This window comes from Perognathus longimembris, chromosome 3, assembly GCF_023159225.1.
Source record: "Perognathus longimembris pacificus isolate PPM17 chromosome 3, ASM2315922v1, whole genome shotgun sequence".
NCBI lineage: Eukaryota > Metazoa > Chordata > Mammalia > Rodentia > Heteromyidae > Perognathus > Perognathus longimembris.
In genome coordinates this window covers 72,377,620-72,393,087 of record NC_063163.1, presented here as the reverse complement: position 1 = coordinate 72,393,087, position 15,468 = coordinate 72,377,620, and the positions used below count along the sequence as shown (strand labels likewise).

The following is a 15,468-nucleotide window of genomic DNA, read 5'->3' as shown; positions in this document are numbered from 1 at the left end:
TAAACAGAAAGGGCTGGGAGTGATGCTCAAGTGGTAGAGTGCTAGCCTTGAGCAAAAGAAACTCAGGCCCGGGGGCTGGGAATATGGCCTAGTGGCAAGAGTGCTTGCCTCATATACATGAGGCCCTGGGTTCGATTCCTCAGCACCACATATACAGAAAATGGCCAGAAGTGGCGCTGTGGCTCAAGTGGCAGAGTGCTAGCCTTGAGCAAAAAAGAAGCCAGGGACAGTGCTCAGGCCCTGAGTTCACAGCCCAGGACTGGCAAAAGAAAAAAGAAACTCAGGCAGGGACAGTGCTCGGGCCCTGAGTTCAAATTCCAGGACTGGCAAAAAAAAAAAAAAAAGTTCAAGGAAGTAGGCACCAGTGGCTCATGGCTATAATCCTAGCTACTCGGGAGGCTGAACTCTTAGGATGGCAGTTCAAAGCCAGCCTGGGCAAGAAAGAAGTCCATGACTGTCTTATCTCCAATTAAGCATAAGAGGAGGCGCTGGGAATGTGACCTAATGGTAGAGTGCTTCCCTAGTATGCATGAAGCCCTGGGTTCCATTCCTCAGCACCACATATACAGAAAAAGCCAGAAGTGGTGCTGTGGCTCAAGCAGCAGAGTACTCGCCAGAGTACTCACCTTGAGCAAAAAGAAGCCAGGGACTGTGCTCAAGCCCTGAGTTCAAGCACCTAAAGAAATATTGTAGCCAGGTATGCTGGAAGTGGAGCTGTTGTGGTTCATATGGTAGAGCCTTTTGATGGTTAATTGGAGTACACATCTCACAGACTTTCTTGCCTGAGCTGGCTTTGAACCTCGATCCTCAAATCTGTCTGCTGAGCAACTAGGACTACAAGCCTCAGACACCGGTGCTCACTTTTTTTTTTTTTTTTGCCACTCCTGGGGCTTGAACTCAGGGCCTGAGCACTGTCCCTGGCTTCTTTTTGCTCAAGGTTAACACTCTACCACTTGAGCCACAGCACCACTTCTGGCTTTTTGTATGTATGTGGTGGTGAGGAATTGAAGCCAGGGCTTCATGTATACGAGGCAAGCACTCTACCACTAGGCTATATTCCCAGCCCTACATCCACCTTTTTTTTTTTTTTTTGGCCAGTCCTGGGCCTTGGACTCAGGGCCTGAGCACTGTCCCTGGCTTCTTCCCGCTCAAGGCTAGCACTCTGCCACTTGAGCCACAGCGCCGCTTCTGGCCGTTTTCTGTATATGTGGTGCTGGGGAATCGAACCTAGGGCCTCGTGTATCCGAGGCAGGCACTCTTGCCACTAGGCTATATCCCCAGCCCTACATCCACCTTTTTGATTCTTTTTTTTTTTTTTTTTTTTGGCCAGTCCTGGGCCTTGAACTCAGGGCCTGAGCACTGTCCCTGGCTTCCTTTTGCTCAAGGCTAGCACTCTGCCACTTGAGTCACAGCGCCACTTCTGGCCGTTTTCTGTATATGTGGTGCTGGGGAATTGAACCCAGGGCCTCATGTATACGAGGCAAGCTCTCTTGCCACTAGGCCATATCCCCAGCCCCTTGATTTATTCTTACAGATTCTTTTTTTTTTTTTTTTCCAGTCCTGGGGCTTGAACTCAGGGCCTGAGCACTGTCCCTGGTTTCTCTTTGCTCAAGCATAGCACTCTGCCACTTGAGCCACAGCACCACTTCTGGCTTTTTCTGTATATGTAGTGCTGGGGAATTGAACCCAGGGCTTCATGTATATGAGTCAAGCACTCTCGCCACTAGGCCATATTCCCAGCCTTCTTAAAGATTCTTAAGAGAAGATTACCAGGGAAAGGCAAAGACAGCCAATTTGGGACAGATGGCTGGCAGACAATGCCAATGTTGGGCAGCAGGGGGCAACAGCGTGCCAGCAAACAGCCTGGCTCTGGGGCCTCAGGTGAAGGGACCCTTGAGGATGCGTCCAGGGCTCATAATGGAGGACCTGGGCAGGACATGGCTTCATTGGGACTCCAGGGATTGAGCCTAATAAAGGCCATTTGTTTCCCAGGCTCCTCCAAGAGAAATCTGAGCTGCCTGTATGCAGGGGATCTGGCAGCCAGCAGTCAGTGGGCTTCCTGCCTGCCCCCCACCCCTTTCCCTTTGCAAAAACCAAACCAGATCATGGCAGCCGGCAACCCCCACAAACACCAGGCCTGCAGCTATACAAGAGGCACTTTATTAGGCTTATTTGCAGTTAGACATGGGAGGGCTGGGAGGCGAGGCTGGCGGGCAGGGTGAGTCTCCCCCTGGGACCCTAGCATATGACAAGTTTGGCAAAAGGATCCCCAGGGTTTTGAGATGAACAGGCAGAGGTTTCTTCCTTGGGCTGGCGCGTGCGTGTGCGTGTGTGTATGTGCATGTGTGCATGTATGCTGGTCCTGGGGCTTGAATTCAGAGCCTGGGCAGTGTACCTTAGCATCTTTGCTCATGGTTGGTCCTCTACCACTTGAGCCACGGTTCCATTTCCAGCTTTTTTTAATCCTAAATACTCAGCCTTTGGACTATTTAGGATTGGCACACACAGCCAGACCATTTCTTTCTTAACCAAGAGTGCAGCGAGGAGGGAAAATTGAGCCGCCAGCCAAGCCAGCCTGCCTGTAATTTCCATTGCTAGGTCTGGTTATTCAAGGCTGCTCCCCCACTCCTCTCCTTCCATCCAAGGCCCCCCTTCAGGGCGCCTCTTGAGCCAGATTACACACACACACACACACACACACACACACACACACATTCCAGCCGGGCCACCCTCTGGCTGGGCAGGGAACAATGAAGGCACTAAGGGGCATCTCCTATCCATTCAGCTGTGGAGGCCGATGGAAGAAAAGCTAAAAGACCCTTTAATGCAAGTCCAGGTTAGAAAATACTCCAGAAATGCATCGGAAGGCCCTTGGGCCAGTTGTTCGGCCAGTAGAGATGGGGCTTGGTTGGGCCCGTGGGGGGGAGGGGGAGGAACTTGGAGCCACAAAGTGGAAGGAGCTTGGAGTCCCCCCAGTGTGTGGAGCTTGGCCCCAGTGGCTCCTCCTCCTCCTCCTCCTCCTCAGTCTTTCCCATCCATTGTATAGAAGAAGACAGGAAGGAATCAGCAGAGTTGGAGTGTCTCCCATCCCAGGCACTCCAGGGGATTCATCCCCATCCCGACCAGAAGGTGCTGGGGTGACTACAAAAAGTCCCAAGTGCCTGTGTGCATGGGGAGGAATAGCTCCAAATCCATCAGGTCTCCAGGCACCACACCAGACAGAAAGGCAGTGCCAGGACATCAGGTGAAGTCCGTAGGCTGAGGGTGCCAGGGAGGGGCTCCTGACTCCACTGCCCTCTGAACACCCTGGGGGCAGGGGGGGGGCTCCCAAGAAGAGAGGTGACAGTGGCCCTGGCCTTTAGGACTCAGCCAACTTCTTGTTGGTCTTGTTCAAGAGTTTCTTGAGAGTGGAAGACATGTAGTAAGGCCTCTCTGTTGAGCCGTCATTCCTCTCCAGGTCCTCCACTAGAAAGAAAGGCCACAGAGCAGATGGCATGAGGGCCCATCCCCCCTGGGACAGGGGGCCTCTGGTGACAGGGCAAGGGGAAAGCATCAGTGGGTTAGAATGCAAGACACACGAGGCACAGAGAGGCAAGATGGGGGTCACACAATCCCCATCCTCCCAGGCCATAGAGTCTCCGCCCCTTTGCATGCACCACCCCGGGGGGGTCTCCAAAGAGAGGCCACCTGGACCCCCTTGATGAGCAGGAGGACATCAGTCCCTCTCTCTCTCTCTCTCTCTCTCTCTCTATTCCTCCACCTCCTCCCGCTTGCCCTCCTCCGCACTCCCCTTCAATAAGATGTCTCTCAGCTCGGGCGACATGAAGTAGGGTCGCTCCTGAGAGCCGTCATTCCTTTCAAGGTCCTCACCTGGGCCCCCAGGAACCAACCGGCAGGGGAGAAAATGGGATAGCCAGGAAAGGAGGGGGACAAGGGAGGCAGGGAGGGAAGAACAGGGGAGCCAGCAGGCATGAAGGAAAGGAAGAGAAAAGAAATGAGAGGGGGGGGGGGAGAGACAGATAGAGAAATAAGAGTTAATAACAGCCACAGGTGCCCCAACCCCAACAAAGCCAGAAAACTTCCCAGGTCCAAGGGGCCCAAATGTCCCAGCTGCAGCCTGGACCAGGGGACCCCCAAGAGGGAGGAGCCAACTGTGAGCACAGTGAGGAAGCAGGGCAGGTGTGCTGGGACCCCAGGACAGAGGGCAGCCAAGGCCTGGGGACACGGAGGCTAGTGGGGGGTGTGACTCATTGAAGGTGTCAGGGCCCTGCAGGGCTGGGGTGAGGGGTCACTCACAGAAACAGAGGAACAGTGTGTCCACACACATGCCATAGACGCTGAAGAATCCATGAGCAATCAAGTAGGAGCCAACAATCACCGTCTAGGCAAAGGGAAGAAAGCCGGTTTCCGCCCCAACTCCTGCCCAGACAAACCCTCAACCACCCTGTCCTCCTTAAGCACTCTACTTCTGTCCAGCTCTGTGGAGTAAACATCCTAGCCTCCTACCACCAGGAGGAGCCTCATCATCCACATAATGCAGCTGGTTTATTTCAACCTCAGGACCTTTGTACATGCTGGTATCCTGACCTAAGTATAGTTCAGGTCTCATCACCCCTAGTTTTTGTGTATATGCTGATCCTGGGGTTTAAACTCATGGCCTATGTGTTTTTCCTTAGCTTCTTCACTCACGGCTGGCAGTCTACTACCTGAGCCACAGCTCCACTTTCTTTTAGACTTGGTTTTTTGTTTTTGCAGATTAATCAGAGACCAGAGTCTCACAGAGCACAGAGGTGGGGAATGTGGCTTAGTGGTAGAGTGTATGCATGAAGCCCTGGGTTCAATTCCTTAGCACCACATAAGCAGAAAAGGCTGGAAATGGTGCTATGGCTCAAGTGGTAGAGTGTTAGCCTTAAGCAAAAGAAAGCTCAGGGACAGTGCCCAAGCCCTGAGTTCAAGCCACAGGATTGGCCAAAAAAGAAAAAAAAAAGGATGGGGCTGGGGATATGGCCTAGTGGCAAGAGCGCTTGCCTCGTATACATGAGGCCCTCGGTTCGATTCCCCAGCACCACATATACAGAAAAATGGCCAGAAGTGGCGCTGCGGCTCAAGTGGCAGAGTGCTAGCCTTGAGCAAAAAGAAGCCAGGGACAGTGCTCAGGCCCTGAGTCCAAGCACCAGGACTGGCCAAAAAAAAAGAAAAAAAAAAGGAGTCTCAGTCTTTTCTACTTGGACTGGCTTTGAACCCAAGTCCTTGTATCGCACTCTTCTAAGTAATTAGACTTAGAGGCGTGAGCCGCTACTGCCCAGCTGCACTGTGCATTTAAAGCCACATTGCTTTTCTAGTACTGAAGATTCAACTCTAAGTTTAAGCCTCCTCACTTTTTGTTGTTATTTTTAATTTTCATTTTGAGATAGGGTCTGGCTAACGTTGCCAGAGCTGACCTGAAATTTGAGAGCCTTCTGCTTCTAACCACCCAAGTGGCTAGAACTACAGTGCTAAGCCGCCACACCTAGCTGTCACCACATGCACTGCTCTATCTCTGACAATCGCCTGATTCACGGTTATTGGCTGGAGCTGGGCGGACTTTAGAGAGATAAAATAACTTGACCAGTTAGTCATGTGGAGACTAGTAGCAAATAGAGGAAGCAAGATAAAAATCTAGGTCACCAGATCCTAGGATCCACCGGGGCCCTGTCACCTCCCCGAGGCTCAACCCCACCTGTGTGTGTGTGTGTGTGCGTGTGTGTGTGTGTGTGTGTGTGTGTGTATAAGTCCTGAGGCCTAGCTGCTGCCCTGAGCTTTTCTGTTCAAGGCTAGCACTCTACTACTTGAGCCACAGCTCTATATCTGGCTTTTTGATGGTTCATTGCAGCTAAGAGTCTCACAGATTTTCCTGCCCAGGCTGCCTTCAAACTGCCAGATCTCAGCATCCTGAGTAAGTAGGATTGCAGGATGAGCCACTTGTGCCCCACTTCCCACTGTGTGTGTGTGTGTGCGCACGTGCGACACGCACGCATACCAGCACACACAGCTGGACTCAGAATTTTGTCCCTCCTTTGGCTTTTTTGCTCAAGGTTGGCATTCCACCACTTGAGCCACAGACCCATGTCCAGCTTTTTGTTGGTTTACTGGAAGTAAAAATGAATCTCCAGGGGTTTGTCTGCCTAGGCTAGTTTCATACTGCAAACATCAGATCTCAGTCTCCTAAGTAGCTGGGATTAAAGTCTGACCCAACAGCACCCGGCCTTCAGTTCCACCATTTTCTCTTTCATCAACTATACAGGTTCATGTTTGTTCCTAGTAGGCTTCTTCTGCCTAAGGACCTCCAAACTTACCCTCCCTCAGCTTGGATTGTGCCTATATCCTCACTCAGGTCTCTCAATGTCACCTGTGTGGCAAAGCCACCTGGACCCTCAAACCTGCCCAGACCATCCAACCACAACCTAATATTCCCTTGTACTGTGGATTTGTGCTGGTGGCATATTCCAGTTTATAATCACATTTTGTTGTTGTTGCTTGTGGGCCTTGAACTTAGGGCCTGGGTACTGTCCCTGAGCTTTTTTGCTCAAGGCTAGTGCTCTACCACTTTGAACCACAGCGCCACTTCCAGTTTTTTTGTTTTTGTTTTTGTTTTTTTTGCCAGTCCTGGGCCTTGGACTCAGGGCCTGAGCACTGTCCCTGGCTTCTCTTTGCTCAAGGCTAGCACTCTGCCACTTGAGCTTCAAACTCTCAATCCTACACTCTATGTCTTCCCAATACTGTGATACAGGAATGCACTACAATGCCCATACCAATATCATGTTTGCTTAGTGGCAATTTCCTCTAAACTGTAAGGACTCTAAAGGGAAAAATATGTCCAACCAAAGACCTGATAGACAATAGGCTATCAGTAATTTGTTTGTACCCTTAATAAATAATCAACCCTACACCTCAGACCTTCATCAACATCTACAGGAAGCTAAGCTAATCCCAACAGTTCCTTCTCCCCAGACTCCGATGTGTCCCCAGAAATCCATACCAATATAGGGACCCAGTAATAATTGAGGGGTGGTGCTGTATCCTGCACGATCCTGATTCGGTGGGTGAAGAAGAAGAAAGCCAGGATCCCTGGAGAGAGGAGAAAACCAAAGTGGCTGAGAGCTCTCATGGTCACATCCTGTCACCAAGGATGAAATTCTGACTAACAGCAGTCTACAAATTCAACCAGCTCCCAGACTTGGGGACAAGTTAGATGGTGTCACTCACCCACACTACCCACAATCAGAAGTTTGCCCAACAGGAACAGGAAGTCAGTAACTTTGTCAAGGACCGCCACTCTGCAAGGCACAGGGAGGGGCAGATGTTAATTCTGGTTCATGGCTTAGGGAGGAAGGAAAGCAGGGGGGAGGAGGGGAGGGTCGCCTCCCCTGACCTGATGATGTTTCTCATGAGCAAGAAGAAGGCGTTCTTGGCGGATGTGCAGAAGTTGGTGCCGTAGATGGCAATCTGAAGGGAAAGAGGAGGGATCAGGCCCACTTGAGGGGTGATGGGAGGGGTTCTTCCTACCCAATATGAGCTGGCTGGAGGGAAGGTTCAAGGTCCCAGGCCCACTCACCATGATATAGGCATTCCTATTGAGGAATTTGATGAACTTCTCCAAGCACCAGAAGCAACACTTGAGGCAGGTCATGAGAAATTTGGCAAACTTGTTCTCTGCGGCTGGAAGAGAAAGGGGAAGGGATACAGAGGTGAGGAGAGGAGATTTTCAGGGACCAAGTGAACCCATCAGGCAAGGGAGACAGGAAAAGGAAATGTGATCCGTAGCCTTAGCCACACCCACAATGAGCTAACTGAAAAGTTTCGGCCCTACCCCCATTACACATAGCCCAATCAAGATGAACCCTGCTGCCAGGCCCAATCAACAGCCAATCCTTGTCAACAGCTTGGAGTCCATCCCAATGGTGTCTCAAGGGATTCTGCCAGGTCAGGAACCAATCACAGAAGCCCTTCAGCCCTCCCCACGTTTCCCCCTCCACCCCAACACAAACAGAAGCCCATAGCAAGTCCCACTTCTTTTGGCTCCGCCCAACCCCAGCAAGAACCAATCCTGGTCTTCGTTAGCCACGCCTTCCCCAGAGAGCCAATGGCAGGCGGCGACCCACACAGCCCCACCTTTTAGGCGCTGATCCAAATACTCAAGCATCACACGGATGATCTGCACGATGGCCAGAATGAGGGCGCCAAACGCCAGCGATCCTGTGTGGTACCTGCGAGGACAGCGAGGCCAGGGTCAAGGGTAGAGCCAGACATCTCCCCCAACCCCATCCTGTCCTCCATCCTACCCTACCTGAGCGCTCGGCCAAAGGCAGAAAAGAGCGGGAAGGCGGGCATGTCATCCGGCTTCCGCAGGGCCCAGTAGTAGGAGGCAAAGGCCCCTGCCAGGGTGACCTGACCCAGCGCCAGCACGAAGTTGGCCAGCCAGAAGAACATGAAGGCATTGAAGATCTGCAGCCCCAGCAGTGCACGGTGATAGCCTGACTCACCGCCATAGAAGGCGAACTGGCAGCGGCCATTGGGACAGAGACGCGACTCATTCAAGGGAAAGCTCTGAGGAGGGACATAGTGCTGAGTGAGAATACAGGGCCAGGAATTCATTGGGGGGATCACACTGACGATTCGTAGAATGCATCTAAGGGTTTCTAGAAGCAAGGAGAGGCTATCAAATAGGTCAAGAAAATGGTGAGTAGCAGGGCTGGGGATGGTAGTGCACTCCTATAATAAAAACCTCCAGGTGTGGAAAAGAGGTTTCAAAACACCCAGGGGGTGGTCAGGGCAATGGTGGCCCTCTCCTCTGTAGGGACACCCACCTGAGGATCACAGGTTTTCCCAACCAGTGGGCAGGAGGCGTCATCGAAAATCTTATAGACAGCTTCATTAGAAGTGGACAGAAAACTGGATGGAGAATTAAGGAACTTGAGATCTAGGGGTTGAGGATCCCAGGGCATTATGGGAAGCCATATTCCCACTAGGTTCCAACCCTGCCCCAACCCCTGCTCCCCAAAAGCTGCACACCACTTATACCCGATTTTTGTTGCTGTTGTTTTATTTTGGATTTTTGCTTGGTCCTGGAGCTTGAACTCAGGGCCTGGGTGCTGTCCCTGAGCCTTTTCACTCAAAGCTACTTCTCTACCACTTTCAGCCATAGCTCCACTTCCAGTTTTTTGTTGTTTTTTTCTGGCCAGTCCTGGGCTTTGAACTCAGGCCTGAGCACTGTCCCTGGCTGCTTTTTACTCAAGGCTAGCACTCTGCCACTTGAGCCACAGCGCCACTTCTGGCCGTTTTCTGTATATGTGGTGCTTGGGCATCGAACCCAGGACTTCATGTATACGAGGCAAGCACTCTTGCCACTAGGCCATATTCCCAGCCCCTCCACTTCCGGTTTTTGAGGGATTAACTGGAGATAAAGAATCTCATGAACTTTCTTGAACCTCGATCCTGAGTGGCCAGGGTCACAGGTGTGAGGCAGCAGGGCCTAGGTTGCCTTTTTCAGAGGAGCTGTACTGCGGCTTGAACTCCAGGCCTCCAGCCATTGCTAAGTTGGCACTCTTACCATTGAGCCATGCCCCTCACAGCCGGGCCACGCCCTGACACTTGAGCCCCACCCTTAGCGCTGGGCCAAGTCCCTAGCATGAAGCCCCGACCCCTGTCCCAAGTCCCTAGACTTATTAGGAGGGATACACAGCAGTGCTGGCCCAGTAGGCAATACAAAGACACAGCAAGAAGAAGGTGACCAGCGGGTAGAGCATGGAGCACATGACGTACCCTACAGCCCTGGGGAAGACAAGAGAAGACATCAGGATCCAAACAGCCCTAAGAAAACAACCCCAACTGAGGTCCCCCAGAACTCCCTGGTCCTCTCACCTGCTGGCTTCTTTGATGAGGGCAATCGCGATGAGAATTCTCTTGCGGAGAAAGATGAGTAGCAAAATGATAATAACTTCCAGGATACTCAGAATAATCACTGCAAATGGGGTAGGGTGGGGGGAAATGAGCTACTTGGACACCCTATGTAGCCCGTCTCCTTCCTCCCATCCAGCCCTGTCCTCCCCCACCCCCACTCCCACCCCAAGGCTTTTAACAGCAATGGGACCAGCACTCCAACTCACTAAAAGCCATCCAGGTCTGTCGTAAATGCAAGTACACCCGGAGGTCTGTCTGGAAGCCAAGATCCACTAGAGACATGTCAGAACCAGCCTCACCACACAGTCGGGAATATTCCATATAGCAGTGAAAGATTCCTGCACAAAACCCAAACTTCAGTCCATCAACTCCTCCCCCCCTTGCAAAACAGATACAACTGCCTCCAAGAGAACAGAAGTAATCACTTATCCCACCCACTCCATGCCAGGAGGAATTTGGGCACAGGTGGCTAACACCTGTAATCCTAGCTACTCAGAAGGCTGAGATCTGAGGATTACAGTTTGAAGCCAGCCCAAGCCTGAAAGTCTTTGACTCTGATCTCCAATAACTACCAAAAAAAAAGAAAAAAAAAAGCCAGAATTGGAGCTGTGATTCAAGTGGCAGGGCTCTAATCATGAACAAAAGCAGCTCAGGCCCAACGCTGAGAATATGGCCTAGTGGCAAGAGTGCTTGCCTCGTATACATGAAGCCCTCGTTTCAATTCTTCAGCACCACATATATAGAAGAAGCACGAAGTGGTGCTGTAGCTCAAGTGGTAGAGTGCTAGCCTTGAGCAAAAGAAGCCAGGGACAGTGCTCAGGCAGAGTCCAAGCCCCAGGACTGGCAAAAAAGAAAAAGAAAAAAAGAAAGAAAGAAGCTCAGGCCCAGAGTTCAAGCCTCAGGACTGACAAAAGACCAGTATTAACATTATTGTCTCATTTGTTTGTTTATGGAGTCCTGGGGCCTGAACTCAGGGCCTGGGCACTGTCCTTGAGCTTCTTTTTGCTCAAGGCTAGCACTCTACCACTTGAGACACTGGGCCACTTCTGGCTTTTTCACTTTAAGTGATAATGAGGAATTGAAATTGAACCCAGAGCCTCATGTATGCTAGTCAAGCACTCTACCCCTAAGTCACATTCCCAGCCCTATTTAATTTTTTAAAACATTTTTTTTGCCAGTCCTGGGCCTTGGACTCAGGGCCTGAGCACTGTCCCTGGCTTCTTTTTGCTCAAGGTTAGCACTCTGCCACTTGAGCCACAGCGCCACTTCTGGCCATTTTCTTTTCTTTTTTTTGGACCAATGCACATTTTATTTCAGGAGGGCCAGGGTTTATATAGGGTTAGAAATCAATTCACAACTTCAAGGGTAAAAATTAATACAGCATGATATCCATTTCAATACAAAAGTTGAGGATGTTGCTACTGCGAGGGAGGAAACTATTACAAAAGTTTTTGCTACTACAAAGGGCCTGGCCGTTTTCTATATATGTGGTGCTGGGGAATCGAACCCAGGGCTTCATGTATACGAGGCAAGCTCTCTTGCCACTAGGCCATTCCCAGCTCCCTCTATCTATCTATCTATCTATCTATCTATCTATCTATTTATAAGACAAGGTCTTGCTATGTAATCCCAGGAACTCCGGGAACATTCTGTCTCTGCCTCCTGTGTGCTGAGATTACAGGCGCAGGCACCAGCAGGATGAAACCAACATTTTGAGATCTGATCATCTCAGGAAGCTTAAATTAGCAGTCAGAGTGTGATAATTGCTTCAGGAACAACACCTCTGGGTCCCCCAGCCGTTCCTTGATCTTATCCTCACCTTCTCATCTTCTCACCTGGCCTTCCATGGAGTAAACAGGAATTATGCTCACAGAAGAAAGGAACCATGCAGACCCAGCACACCTTTAGTCACTTGCCCAAGGACACACAGAAAGTAGCAGAGCCAGGATTGAAACACCTGGCATGTTTATCCTTATCCACTGTGCTAAACAGCTTTTCTTTTTTTAATGTTTGTTGCTGGGTTTTTTGTTTTGGGTTTTTTTTTTCCCCCAGTCTTGGGGCCTGTAATTCTTTTACTCAAGTCTAGCACTCGACCACTTGAGCCACAGCGCCACTTTCTGTGTATGTGGCACTGAGGAATCAAACCCAAGGCTTCATGCATGCTAGGCAAGCACTCTACCGCTAAGCCACAGCCACAGCCCCTCAGGGCCTCCTTTTCTCACTCACTCTAAGCCAGCCTTCTACCACTTGAAGCACATCTCCCCCTCCAGCTTTTTGCTGGATTATTGGAGAGGAAGAGTGTCACAGACTTTCCTGCCTAGGCTGATCTCGAACCTCAATCCTCAGATCTCAGCCTCCTGAGTAGCAAGGATGACAGGTGTGAGCCACCAGTGCTCCAATGCAGCTTAAATATTCTTTCAGGCCACTGCTACAACAAAAGACAAGAGAATTTTGCTACCCAAAGAAAGGGGAAGGCAACATACCATAGCCCAGGACCAGAATCACCATGACGACCATCACCCAGACCATAATGCCAGCCAGAAAGCGCAACAGGATAATAAAGAGGAGACTCAACACCATGGCGATGACCAGGCCTCTGGAGAATAAAACAGGGATGTGAGCAGATCTCCCGCTTCCCCCTCCATGGCAGATGTGGCATCCGGGGCAGAGCCAATGTCCCTGCTACTTACATGACAATCCAGTACCAGGACACCGTGTAATCCTCAAATATCCGCATGGCCAGCTGCCGGGCCTCCAGGACGCCATTGGCCTTCCTGCAGGAAGACAGAGGAAGCTCACATCAGCTTCCTTTTCTCTGATCAGGCTGGCCCCCCAAAGTGTCCACTCTGTCCCACCCAGGAAACTGCGGCACTGGTGGGGGGCTGGGAACCGAGTCTCACTTGGCGCCCTCCACCAGTTCTGTGATATTCTTCCGAAAACCGAGCCCATCCTCGTAGGTCGTCTCATTGCCCACCATAAGGACCCCCTTGTGGGCATGGATAGCCGGGAAGCACCGCTGGGCCACTGAAAGGGCAGAAGAAGAGAAGCATGTCACAGCGAGTCCCCGCCAGTCACCGGGCTCTGCTCCCACCCTCACGCATGTCACTCACAGGGTTTGCTAGGGGTGAGGACAGCAGGGCAGTTGCCATCTCGAAGCACTTCAGTCACTCCCTGGTGAAAGACAGAGGGAGAGGGCCTGGGAATATGGCCTAGGGGCAGAGCGCTTGTCTAGTGTGCATGAAGCCCTGGGTTTGATTCCTCAGCACCACATACACAGAAAAAGCTGGATGTGGTGCTGTGGCTCAAGTGGCAGAGTGCTAGCCTTGAGCAAAAAGAAACCAGGGACAGTGCTCAGGCCATGAGTTCAAGCCCCAGTGTCCTTGCGTAACCTCAGTCTGGGTCCCTAGGACAGGCACCCCTCACCTTATTGTTCTCGAAACCAGGAACACAAAATTGCTTGTAGTACTCAAAGTCTTTGGAGTTGTGTGCCTTGAGGAATGTGAGGTAGCGGTCAGGGCATTGTTCCACGCAGATCTGGAAGGGCAGAAGGATAAGGATGTACAGGACAGGGCAGACACAGGATGCATGCTGTACTCCGAGAAGTAAGAAAGGGAAATGGGGCGGGGGGGGGGGGGGAACCACAGGTAGGAGGCAGGATACCTGGGGAGTGGGACATTGGAATTCCAACAGGACCAGGGGGCTGGCACACTTCACAATGTTGAAATAAAACAGGAAGGGCTTATTCCTGAGGTTGAACAATGGAAAGAGTCAGCATTTCTCAAACCACCCTATATAAAAAGCATCAGGAAAACAACAACATGGGCTGGCAATGTAGCACAAGGGTAGAAACCTTGCCTAGCATGCTTGGGACCCTTCCAGACCCTTAGCAACTATAATCAGTCAACCAATACATACATACATACATACATACATACATACATACATACTTTGAGGGCTGGGAATGTGACTTAGTGGTACAGTTCTTGCCTACCATGCATGGAAGAAGCTCAGGGACAGTGCTCAGGCCCTGTTTTCAAACCCCAGGGCTGGCAAAAAAATAAATACTTTTAACATTGTCTAAGATTCCTTTTCTTGCAATTCCTTAAAAAATACAATGTAACAACAACTATTTACATAGTGTTTGCATGGTGTCAGCTATTGTAGTTCATCATCTACAGATGACTTAAAGTCTATCCATCTAGCTACTTAAGAGGCAGAGATCTAGGGGCTGGGAATATGGCCTAGTGGCAAGAGCGCTTGTCTCATATACATGAGGCCCTGGGTTCGATTTCTCAGTACCACATATATAGAAAAGGCCAGAAGTGGCGCTGTGGTTCAAGTGGCAGAGTGCTAGCCTTGAGCAAAACGAAGCCAGGGACAGTGCTCGGGCCCTGAGCCCAAGCCCCAGGACTGGCCAAAAAAAAAAAAAGAGGCAGAGATCTGAGGATCTCAATTCAAAGCTAGCACCAAGCAGAAAAATTCACAAGATTCTTTTCTCCAATGAACCACTTAGAAATCTTACACCTATGATCCTAGCTACTCAGAAGGCTGAGATCTGAGGATCACAGTTCAAAACGACCCAGGCAGGAAAGTCCTTGAGATCCTCATTTCCAACAAACCACCAAGAAGTGGGAAGCAGAAATGTGGCTCAAGTCATTGGGCACAAAAGCCAGGCAAGAATTTCAAACACTGAGTTCAAGTCCCAGCACCAGCACCACCACCAACAAAAAAGCCTATTGGAAAAATGTGGGTAATGCATATATCACATTATTTTATATAAGGGACTTGAGAACCCCAGAATTTTAGTATCAGGGATTCTCAAATCAACCTTCACCAGATACTAAGAGACAACCATTGGGCCAGGAGTCTGGCTTAGTGGTAGAGTGCTTGCCTAGCATGCATGAAACCCCGTGTTCAATTCCTCAACACCATATAATGGAAAAATCTGGAAATGGCACTGTGGCTCAAGTGATAGAGTGCTAGCCTTGAGCAAAAGGAAGCCAGGGACAGTGCTCAGGCCCCAAGTTCAAGCCCCAGGACTGGCAAAGAAGAGGAGGAGGAGGAGAGAGGAGGGAGGAGGGGGAGGAGGGGGAGGAGGAATACCATACTTCACTGATAGGAGACCAGCAATGGGAAACCTAGAACCTTCTCCCCCATGTTCACTAGCCCTTCTTTCTACCCATGGCTCCCCAACCCAGCAGGCCCCAGGGAGAAAGACTCACGCATTTTTTGTGCCTTTCTGTCCACAGAACTCGCCCCGGCTATCAGTGGGGTAGATCACCTTCCGGGGGTCCCCATGAGTCCAGGCTGTGGAAGGACCCAGGACACTGAGACGCGCCATTCCTCAGCCTAGCCCCATGCCAGAGACAACACCAAGTCCTACCCACCTACAATACCCACAGCCACATAGCCCACGATGGCCAGGAGGAGAATCACGCAGCAGATGACATCCGTGCATCCCCTGGGGAGGAGAGAAGAGTATCAGGATGCGTCGCATGGAGTGACATGGTGACATAATTGAGCCCATTT

The 15,468-nt window shown here is 50.8% G+C and overlaps 1 protein-coding gene across 3 annotated transcripts in view; it reads right to left on the bottom strand.

Moving 5' to 3' along the window:
* Positions 1–2,144: 2,144 nt before the first annotated feature.
* Positions 2,145–15,468, bottom strand: part of Slc44a2 (solute carrier family 44 member 2) — a 29,212-nt gene continuing 15,888 nt past the window's right edge. For 2 of the 3 annotated variants that reach the window (XM_048342234.1, XM_048342233.1), the window contains exons 3-22: positions 15,327–15,400; positions 15,162–15,246; positions 13,600–13,684; positions 13,363–13,473; positions 13,050–13,110; positions 12,840–12,963; positions 12,630–12,713; positions 12,423–12,535; positions 10,146–10,277; positions 9,901–10,000; positions 9,718–9,810; positions 8,847–8,931; positions 8,327–8,586; positions 8,152–8,246; positions 7,595–7,698; positions 7,412–7,485; positions 7,246–7,316; positions 7,019–7,107; positions 4,297–4,381; positions 3,473–3,870 (exon numbers count right to left, since the gene is read on the bottom strand). In XM_048342234.1, coding sequence (XP_048198191.1) covers positions 3,749–3,870; positions 4,297–4,381; positions 7,019–7,107; positions 7,246–7,316; positions 7,412–7,485; positions 7,595–7,698; positions 8,152–8,246; positions 8,327–8,586; positions 8,847–8,931; positions 9,718–9,810; positions 9,901–10,000; positions 10,146–10,277; positions 12,423–12,535; positions 12,630–12,713; positions 12,840–12,963; positions 13,050–13,110; positions 13,363–13,473; positions 13,600–13,684; positions 15,162–15,246; positions 15,327–15,400 — 2,047 coding nt within the window. In that variant the 3' untranslated portion in view covers positions 3,473–3,748. The other variant, XM_048342235.1, reaches the window with a different exon arrangement.